The sequence below is a fragment of the Muntiacus reevesi genome, chromosome 19 (genome assembly GCF_963930625.1).
Source record: "Muntiacus reevesi chromosome 19, mMunRee1.1, whole genome shotgun sequence".
NCBI classification, from domain to species: domain Eukaryota; kingdom Metazoa; phylum Chordata; class Mammalia; order Artiodactyla; family Cervidae; genus Muntiacus; species Muntiacus reevesi.
In genome coordinates, this window is record NC_089267.1 from 38,580,490 (window position 1) to 38,591,310 (window position 10,821).

Below are 10,821 nucleotides of genomic sequence, written 5' to 3' on the forward strand. Positions count from 1 at the left end.
CTTGTGTAAGCTTTCTGACTGGGGAGGACTGACTGGGGGAAAACTGGGTCTTGTTCTGGTGAACAAGGCCATGCTCAGTTCAGTTCCGTTCAGTTGCTCAGTCGTGTCCGACTCTTTGCGACCCCATGAATTGCAGCACGCCAGGCCTCTCTGTCCATCACCAAGCCCCGGAGTTTACTCAAACTCATGCCCATCGAGTCGGTGATGCCATCCAGCCATCTCATCCTCTGTCGTCCCCTTCTCCTCCTGCCCCCAACCCCTCCCAGCATCAGGGTCTTTTCCAATGAGTCAACTCTTCACATGAGGTGATCAAAGTACTGGAGTTTCAGCTCCAGCATCAGTCCTTCCAATGAACACCCAGGGCTGATCTCCTTTAGGATGGGCTGGTTGGATCTCCTTGCAGTCCAAGGGACTCTCAAGAGTCTTCTCCAATCACCACAGTTCAAAAGCATCAATTTTTCAGCGCTCAGCTTTCTTCACAGTCCAACTCTCACATCCATACATGACCACTGGAAAAACCATAGCCTTGACCAGATGGACCTTTGTTGGCAAAGTAATGTCTCTGCTTTTTAATATGCTGTCTAGGTTGGTCATAACTTTCCTTCCAAGGAGTAAGCGTCTTTTAATTTCATGGCTGCAGTCACCATCTGCAGTGATTTTGGAGCCCCCAAAAATAAAGTCTGACACTGTTTCCACTGTCTCCCCATCTATTTCCCATGAAGTGATGGGACCAGATGCCATGATCTTAGTTTTCTGAATGTTGAGATTTAAGCCAACTTTTTCACTCTCCTCTTTCACTTTCATCAAGAGGCTCTTTAGTTCCTCCTCAATTTCTGCCATAAGGGTGGTGTCATCTGCATATCTGAGGTTATTGATATTTCTTCCAGCAATCTTAATTCCAGCCTGTGCTTCCTCTAGCCCAGTGTTTCTCATGATGTACTCTGCATATAAGTTAAATGAGCAGGGTGACAATATACAGCCTTGACGTACTCCTTTTCCTATTTGGAACCAGTCTGCTGTTCCATGTTCAGTTCTAACTGTTGCTTCCTGACCTGCGTACAGGTTTCTCAAGAGGCAGGTCAGGTGGTCTGGTATTCCCATCTCCTTCAGAATTTCCCACAGTTTATTGTGATCCACACAGTCAAAGGCTTTGGCATAGTCAATAAAGCAGAAGTAGATGTTTTTCTGGAACTCCCTTGGTTTTTCAATGATCCAGCGGATATTGGCAATTTGATCTCTGGTTCCTCTGCCTTTTCTAAAACCAGCTTGAACATCTGGAAGTTCTCGGATCACGTATTGCTGAAGCCTGGCTTGGAGAATTTTGAGCATTACTTTACTAGCGTGTGAGATGAGTGCAATTGTGCAGTAGTTTGAGCATTCTTTGGGATTGCCTTTCTTTGGGATTGGAATGAAAACGGACCTTTTCCAGTCCTGTGGCCACTGCAGAGTTTTCCGAATTTGCTGGCATATTGAGTGCAGCACTTTCACAGCATCATCTTTCAGGGTTTGAAATAGTTCAACTGGAATTCCATCACATCCACTAGCTTTGTTCATAGTGATGCTTTCTAAGGCCCATTTGACTTCACATCCCAGGATGTCTGGCTCTAGGTGAGTGATCACACCATTGTGATTATCTGGGCGGTGAAGATCTTTTTTGTACAGTTCTTCTGTGTATTCCTGCCACCTCTTCTTAATATCTTCTGCTTCTGTTAGGTCCATACCATTTTTGTCCTTTATTGAACCCATTTTTGCATGAAATGTTCCCTTGGCATCTCTAATTTTCTGGACGAGATCTCTAGTCTTTCCCATTCTGTTGTTTTCCTCTATTTCTTTGCATTGTTCGCTGAGGAAGGCTTTCTTATCTCTCCTGGCTATTCTTTGGAACTCTGCATTCAAATGGGAATATCTTTCCTTTTCTCTTTTGCTTTTGGCTTCTCTTCTTTTCACAGTTATTTGTTAGGCCTCCACAGACAACCATTTTGACTTTTTGCAATTCTTTTCCACGGGGATGGCCTTGATCCCTGTCTCCTGTACAATGTCACGAACCTCTGTCCATAGTTCATCAGGCTTAGTAAGTCTTTACTCCAATTTTCTGCAGATGGGAGGAGCTGTGTTCCCTCCCTGTAGTTTGGCCTGAGGCCCGACTATGTTAGGGACAATGGCAATGGCAAACTCCTTCAAAGACTTATGCCAGCATGCTGGGACTCCCAGGACTGTTGCAGTCAGTGCCCTTGACCCCATTCCAGGCTACTGTTGAACAATATCTCCGCCAGAAACTCTCAAGCATACACAGGCAAGTCTGGCTCAGTCTCTTGTGGGGTCACTGCTCCTTTCTCCTGGGTCATGTATGCATAAGATTTTGTTTGTGCCCTACAAGAGTTTCTGTTTCTCCAGTCCTTGGAAGTTCTGTAATCAAATGCTGCTGACATTCAGAGTCAGATTTCCTGGGGATACTCAGTCTCTTTTCCAAATCCCCAGGTTGGGAAGTCTGTTGTGTGGCTTAGAACTTTCGTAGCAGCGTGAGAACTTCTTTGGTATAATTGTTCTCCAGTTTGTGAGTTGCACTACCCCCCCCCCCCCCCGCCCCGCCCTGGCACCTCAGCAGTGGCTTTGCAGCGCGCTAACAGTGATCTCCTTTAAGAGGACTTATGCCTCACGATGTGCCTCCCAGGACTGCTGTTGCTAGAGCCTCTGGCTCCGTGGCAGACCACTGCTGACTCATGCCTCCACAGGAGACCCTCACTCAAAGGCAGGTGTGGCTCCATCTCTTGTGGGGGCCACTGCTCCTTTTCCTTGGTCCTGGTGCACACCAAGTCTTGTCTGTGCCCTCCAAGCATCTCTGGCTGGTATGAGGTTTTATTTTAAATGTGATTGCATCCCTCTACCATCTTGTTGCAGCTTCCCTTTGCCCTTGGTCATAGGATAGCTGGTCATATGATATAACTGCTAGACATAAGGTGGTTCTATTTTTAATTTTTTGAGGAACCACCATACTGTTTTACACAAGCAGTTGTACCACTTTACATTACCACTAACAATACACAAGAGTTAAAATTCTTCAACATCCTTACCAACATTTGCTATTTTATATATATATATATGTATTTTTTTCATAGTTGTCATATTCATGTATCATGGATATAAACTATGGAACCAATGGGTCCCAATCTTTTATTCCCTACCTATTCATTCTTATAAAAACTTTGTTCAATAATCAGTTGTTGGGTAAAATCCATTTATCTATAAATTTTAAGCAGTCATTATATGCTGGCTCTCAGAGGATGTGTCACCTACTTTTTGTAAACAGGGCAGATGATTACTTGTGTTGATGGCTAATTGTCAGTATCAGAAAGGTGGATGGAGTGCACTCTGTGGACCCTTTCGATACTCTGGCTCTGTATCAGTTTTTATGTCCTGTTTTAAGTACACCAGGTAATTAAATATTTAAAGTCCCTGAAAAGACTCCTCTTTAATGAGTTGCTCATTCAGTTATAGATTTTTAAATATTCAAGCTGAAACTCAGAAATATTCTAATAAGTAAAACTAGGACCATTTCTAAATAATAGCTACGCTTCATAATATTCCATCAAGAAGATATTTTATTGTTAAACATTTTTCTAGTAGGTGGTTGCTTTTGGTTTACTTTTTTACTATTTTTTTAGGCAAAAAGCTTTTTGATAATTAGGAGCTTCCTTTGTCTAGGAGTGCCAAAAGTGAATGTATTGTTTTTTGTGAAATGATACGTACCAGTGGAAAACAGAAATGATGCTGAGAAAATGACATGTAACATATAAAAATTAAACAGTTTGCTTAGATTTACATGTTGACTTCTATTGGCATTTAGCTCCTAAATCCTGTTATGCAAAATGAATTCTCCTCTGAGGAAAAAAGGGACAACTTAAAATGGTATGCTTCATCCACTTTACTGGAAAAGACCTTTCTTTCTCACTGTCCTTGTACAGCACAATTTTCTGAGCCATTAAAGAAATGGCAACTGGATTAAGTTCTAAAGCTGATGGAAAGCAATAACAGAGTTAAGACACTGACTTTAAGGTTATCAGCTATTTAAATAGTCCCCCCCCCCCACTTTCCCCATACCCGACTCATTGTTTGAGCACTTTAGATAGACGTACATATTTTTCCCTTTCCCTCCCTGAGTTCCTGTGTCTGAAATGTATGCTTGTGTCCATAGAAGATGAACCTGAAGACCAGATGGCCAAATTACCTTATGTAGAGTTATGGCTCAGGCATTATACTATTTCCTTTTCATTTTAGTTTCTTCCATGGCTATGTAGAAGACCTCCCTTCTAATGTTTTTTGTGTTGTAGGAAGTTGATCCTTCAATATTATTCTTGGAGGAGTGGCGAGAAAAGGAAGGCAATAATTATCAGTTTGGCTAAGGTATAATCTGACCTTTGGGATAATTCATATGCTTTTAAGTCTGCAAATTTACTGATGCCAAGGTAAGTATTTGAGTATAGTAGTTATAGGAAAATTGGTGGCCATCATTAACTCTTTTCACTCTATTGGTTTCTGCTATCACTTTTTAACAAAAAGTTTAGGCTTTTTGGAAATGTAGACAACACTTCTCTGACTAACTTGCCTTTTTCTAAATCATCTTTTCATTAATTTCAAATAATAAACAGTACTACTACTACTACTAATATTAATACAGTCTAAGAACTCATCAGACTTTGTTGGGTGAATGACTCAATCTTTAGGCTCAATATTTTAAATCTTTTAAAAGGAAAACAAAAAATACCTCCTAGTCTCTGCCTCACTTGCAGAGTATAATACTTTATCAAAACTAGATTTTCTGAATTTGAACAGTATGATAGACTCTGCAAAGCACTTTCATTTACATAGACTTTTTGGGACCTCACAACTATTCTGTTATGAACAGAGTCGTTCTTTTGTTCAACAAACATTTATTAGATACCTACTAGGTGAAAGATATATATGCAGCTCTCTATTTGCTTTTTGCCACCTGAACCTCTATTAAGAATGGCAAAGTTTCAATGCCCTTAACCAAGAGTCTGATCTTCCCAACAAACTTGCACTAACCACATCATAGATGATGGCAACTCCAAACTTACAGATATTCAGGCCAAAACTTTGGAATCAACAATGACTTCTCTCACATTCTATATCCCAACAGCCTGGAAATCATACAGAACCTGACCATTTCTCATCCTGTGTCTTCTAAAATGTAGTGTCTCTAGTTTGATCAATGTAGTAGCTAGTCTCTGCTCAGCCCTTCAATCTATTCCCAATACAGCAGCAAAGATGTTTAAAAAAAAAAAAAAGTCAAATCACATCACTCTCAAAACTCTCCAAGGGCTCTTCTTCTCACTCAAAGTCCTCAGAATAATCCACAAGGCCCTGTATAATGTGTTCCAATCTCTCTAACCTCATTTGCTTCACTAAGCTCCTTGCTGTTCCTACAACACTGCTGGACACAGTTCTGCCTCAGGGCCTTCGCACTGGCTCTCCCCTCTGCCCAGCACTCTTCCCCCAGTCAGTCACATGGTCTGCTCCCTGACTGCCTTCAGGTCTTTACTCAGACTGTACCTTCTCAGTAAGGTCTTCCCTGATCACCCCCCTTCCACCTGCAGTATCCTATCACCAACTCTCTATCCCCTCATCCTACTTGATTTTTCACCACAGCTTCTATCACCATCTTTACCAGTCCACAAAAGCTAGGTTATTCTGTGACAAACAACCTTAAAGCTCAGTAATCAACACGTCAAATTAATTTCTAACCCAGGCAGAGCCTACTGCAGGACTAGTTGCTTTCTAGGCTTTTCTCTTCTAGCAGTGACCCAAGGATCTAGGACGTTTCAATTTGTGGCTCGACACGTGCCTTCCACTGGCTGCAGCCGGGGAAGACAGCTGGAGGGTCACGGGTCAGCCCTTACATGCTTTGGACTGAAGTGACACGTGTCACTTCTGCTCCCAGTCCACTGGCACCTCCCAACTGCAAGGGCCTAGGATGTCTGGAGAAACGTTGGTGTCAAACCTTCAGCCATTCTACAGTGTCACGTATTTATTTAATATCTGTCTCTTTTCATTAAATAGTCCCATAATGGCAAGAATTTGTGACCGTTTTGTTTTCTGCTGTATGGCCTGTGCCTAGTATATTTATCAGTCAGAACATTTGTGGGGTGTATGAATGGGAGAATGAATGAATGATGGGCTCATGGCCTGTGGGAGTAGATAAGCCAACAATCTTGGAATGAGTCATGTGCTGTAATATAGGTAGATAAAATCAGGGGAAGAAGCACTAAACTCTGTAGAGAGATGTAAGAAAGACTTCTCAGAGAGGTAATGTTTGAATGGACTTAAGAGCAAGCCTTTATCAAGGAGAGGCGGTGAGAGACAAAAGGGCTGTTATATACAAGACTCAGAGGCATGAACAGCTAGCTCTGCCCCTTCAGAGGAAGGGCAGGCCCAGGTCTGTAAGAATCAAGGTATAGCGACAGTTGTGGAGAAATGAGGTCTGAGAGGCTGGCAGGGGCCAGCTTGCACCCAGCCTTGTAAACTTCACCAAGGGGCTTGAACTTTATCTTGAGAGAATAGAAAAATTCATTAACAGTTCAAGCAAGGGAATAAACATGATTATGTCTGGGCGAAGATCTCGAGAAATTTATAAAGCGATGAGGAGTGCCATTTTCTTATTTAAAATTCTCTCTTCCTCACCAGTCTTGGAATTAGTCCCATATCCTGAGGACAGCCTAGGCTTTCATGGTCTCCTTTCTTCAGCAGCTTCATCTCCCACTACTTGCTTACAACAGTCTCTGATACTGGCATGTCAAATTCAGGCAGATCCTGAACATGTCATGAGGTGTCAGGCCTATGTGCCTGAAGAAACATGCTCAAGGTCAAACAGCCAGGAGAAGCCTGCTGCCTCTCAATCTGGGGCCCTTTCTTCTCTGCCACGTGCCTAAAGTAGGCGCATGGCAAAGTGCCTATGACAGGTTGTAGGGGCTTTCCTTTTTTGGTATTATCACTGAGCAAATATGTGTTAATACTGGTCTAAGATTTTCCGTGTGAGATCAAATGCACTGGGCTCAGAGAAGAGGGTTTCCATCTCAGTTGCTTCTTCTTTACCTCCACTGACTGGTATGCCCCCAAATCTTGCTCCAGGTAGCCTCAGCCCTGGCCTGGTTAGATCAATCCAACAAATTAGCATCTGTTCCTTCCATCCTCTACGTGAGAAAGAATCACATAGCTAGTCTGGACATTCTAGATTAAATGCTGACATGGCCACATGCAAGGAGTGCAGCTAAACCACTTAGTCCTATTAAAGACCTCGAAGAAAGGCTACCTCCTTGAGTTTCTCACACTAAAGTAGTAGCTGCAGGCAGTTTCTTAAGGGTGATGTTATTCCTACCATTTGTGAGACCATGGGAAAGAAATACTGTATTACCCTTGAGAAACTTCTCCTATAATCAATGGTACAGGATAGGATTTGTCTCCCCCCTCCTCCTTCCCTTCCACCCTACCCCAACCCAGAACAAACAAACTGAGAGAGGGGCCCAGTGGTAAGAAGGATCTTTTTTTAATCTATTAGTAAATAACACACCCAGATATGGTATAAGACAGGCTGGAAAATAGTAAGACAAAAGATGTATTTGTTTTATGGGTGTGTTTGCTTCAAAAGTGTCTTAACCCTCCTCTCCAGTTCCACTGAGGGACATACTAACTGGACTTGGCTCACCATAAATTAGGATCAAGGGAAGAAGGAAGAAGGGTAAAAAGGGAAATCTGTGTACAGTGAGGAGAGGGGAGGGAGAGATTGATAGGGAAGACCAAAAAGAAGAATCTCCCAGATACTGAGTAAGTTGGACTTGAAATGACAAGGCAGGAAGAATAAGATAATGTTTTCTAATATCCAGAGCTGAATTGTTCAGTACAGTAGGCTCTAATCACATGTGGCTATGGAGCACATGAAATGTGGCTTGTCTGAGTTGAGATGTACATACTAACAAGAGGTTTTGAAGATTTAGTATGAAAAAATATGTAATATCTCATCAATGATTTCTTTATATTAATTACATGTTAGAAGGATGATATTTTAGATACACTGGGTTTAAATAGAGTACATTATTAAAATTAATCTGTTTCTTTATGTTTTTTAAAATGTGGCTACTAGAAAATTTTAAATGACATCTGTGATTTGTGTTATATTTCTACTGGACAGCACTACTCCAGACTGCATATGAGCAACAATTGGTAGTAAGATTTCATACCCTTAGTAAGACAGGACAATCATATGTCAGGGGTCATACAAGTTTAAAATATGACCTATTTAGTAGCTAGATAGATATCATTTTTCATATTTGTCAAGTTAGTATCTTTTAAGAGGGTAAAAATTCATATTAAACCCTACCATCAAGAATAAACTTTCTGGAGATTAAGATGAACATACTTCAAGAGTGTGTACAATATTTCAAGAAAATGTATTTTTCAACCTTACTCCCAAAGAAAGGGATTTTAATATGAGATTAAATATGAATTTTTTTTAGATTACATAAAAATATATCCAAGAGATATTAAAAGCACCAAGGGACTAGCAGGTTTTGGGAGGGATAGAAGAATTCAATGTTTGAATCTTTCAAGTTTTTTTTTCCCTACATTTGTTTTTTAATCTATTTTTTTTAAATTGGCGTTTAGAAAACAGAAAAGAGGCACAAAAAAAAAAGTACTTCTTGCAATGTCAAGGAGGGTCTTATAAGAATTTCTCTGTAAGGACATGTGGCTCTCCGAAAGGGCTCCTCTTGGTCTGTTCACTATAAAGTAGATAAACCAGCAGCTGAAATGCCTGCCTTCCTTCCTATTGTGGTTTCCAGGGCTTCGTGTTCTCTGCCTGTGTCCTGCTCTCAAGTGGACACTGTATTTATTGTGGTTAAAAAGCCATTTCCCTTTTCGCCACAATTTTTCAAAAAAGTTATTTTCCTAGAAACTCCCACCTGTGACGTCATCATTTTAACTGATTCCAGGTGCTAAGAAGAAGTGGCGTGGGAGACAAGATAATGGGGAAAAACTGTAGCACAATCCTTACCCTGTGCTCGGCAGGTGTCCCGTGGGGATAGTGGTGAGTGCCCAGGCCTTGCGAGGTGCCCATGCCTCCTTTTGCTTTATTTACCCAGGAACTGTCTTCTGAGGTAGGCACCAGGCTCCCTGAAACCAAGGTAAGGCCTGAAGTGTTGATCGTCAGCGTTCGCTCAACGGATCTAAAATAGTTCAGAATTCCTAAGCAGATGCGCTGAAACAAAGAAAGACAGGGTCATGACTCTGCCCTTGCTGGCCCACCCTACAGAGTGAAACTTACTGGGGTCCCAGACGTTGGCAGGTCAACGGTACCGCTGGAAAAGGAATACACCACCCTCCAAAAGGCCTGATTTCATGGAAGCATCAGAACAAAGTGTAAAAATGCATGTTACTGGAGCAGCAGGAAAGCCCCCTTTACAGACAACCAAACAATTCAGATGCACGCAAGACCATCCACATACCTGCAGCTCCCGGATCCTCAGGTGACGCAGATACAGAAAGGACAAGTAGGTCCCCCTCAATGGGACAGGATCCCCATCACTGGGCCCAGTCCTGTCATCCAGGCCCAGCAACTGTAGGGCCACTGCATAACTGTACCTTTAGCAGGCAGGAAAAACAGAACAAATGCCTTTCACCTCAAAGTGGTTCAGAAAATTCACATACAGCATACTGAAGTCATTTTATTTAATTTCACAATAGCTACTCTTTTAAAATCCACTGGAAGGAAAATAAGGGCTCTATATGTACAAATTTAAAAGAAATTTCTCTTAGCAATCACTCTCATTAAAAAAAAATTCAGTCCTAGGGTGAAACATTAGTTATCTGGTCAGCTGTAACACTACTTTTATTTCAGCCTTAAATATTTTTTAGTTAACTTGTAACTGACATATTAATCAATCATTCAGTATTCTCCACAGTGTTTAATCCATTTTCTTGAGTCACCATTAAGTGATTTCATTTTACCTTGTCTCTTTCTTCTGCTCCACAGGCTTATTAGCACACTGGCTAAGATTTATTGGTGCTGGGTCATTTTCATCTCGTTGCACTGAAAGGTCATCTTCCTTAGTGTTTTCATTCTAGGAAAAAAGTAGCATTAGTTGAATTACATAAATACTTGCAATCTTATTAACAAAATCTAAGTTGGGTTATCACAAAAGTAAATCTCTTGATCCAAGGCATATTTACATGAACAAGTAGAAGAGCATTATGATCCATTTCAACCTGACATATGAAAATCTGGGCTTCTAAAATAAATTAGAGGTCATATTTTTACTATGATTCATTTTATGAAAAGATGACCCATGCATTTGTAGATGTTTGGAACCCTGAACCTCTCTAATCTAGTCTTGTCCCAGGCTGACAGAGATCAGTGGATTAAACTCTTCTGTTTTTAACCTATAAGACTTAATCATTTAAAGTCTTGATCCTTTTTTCACATTTGTAAAATAGCACAAAATTGGAAAACAAGTTGCTGGTACCTCATAGGTGCTCAGTTTTCTCCTGGCCGGGGATGGCATTAGTCAGTCAGCGCTGTAGGACTTATCACAGAACCTGTGGCTTACATTTATTTCCACAGTCACCTTTCCTAATTTGGAGAAGGGGGAGGTCATGAACCCAGGGCCCTAAGGAAAACTGAAGAAGGTGATATTGATGTGTGGTCCCACTCCTGCCCCCTGGGCAGGCCCTCTGTGCCTGTCCCTGGGCATATACCCCATTCTCATAATATGTGCTCTTTTATAGTGGGACTGATCCTCATGAAGAAACTGA

General features: G+C 41.4%; 1 protein-coding gene across 1 annotated transcript in view; it reads right to left on the minus strand.

Moving 5' to 3' along the window:
* The window catches only part of LOC136150706 (uncharacterized), a 64,841-nt gene extending 55,695 nt beyond the window's left edge, over window positions 1-9,146 (minus strand). The window contains exon 1 of the mRNA XM_065911404.1: window positions 9,065-9,146. Coding sequence (XP_065767476.1) covers window positions 9,065-9,127 — 63 coding nt within the window. The 5' untranslated portion in view covers window positions 9,128-9,146. The remainder of the gene's footprint in view (window positions 1-9,064) is intronic.
* Between the last annotated feature and the right edge of the window lie 1,675 nt (window positions 9,147-10,821).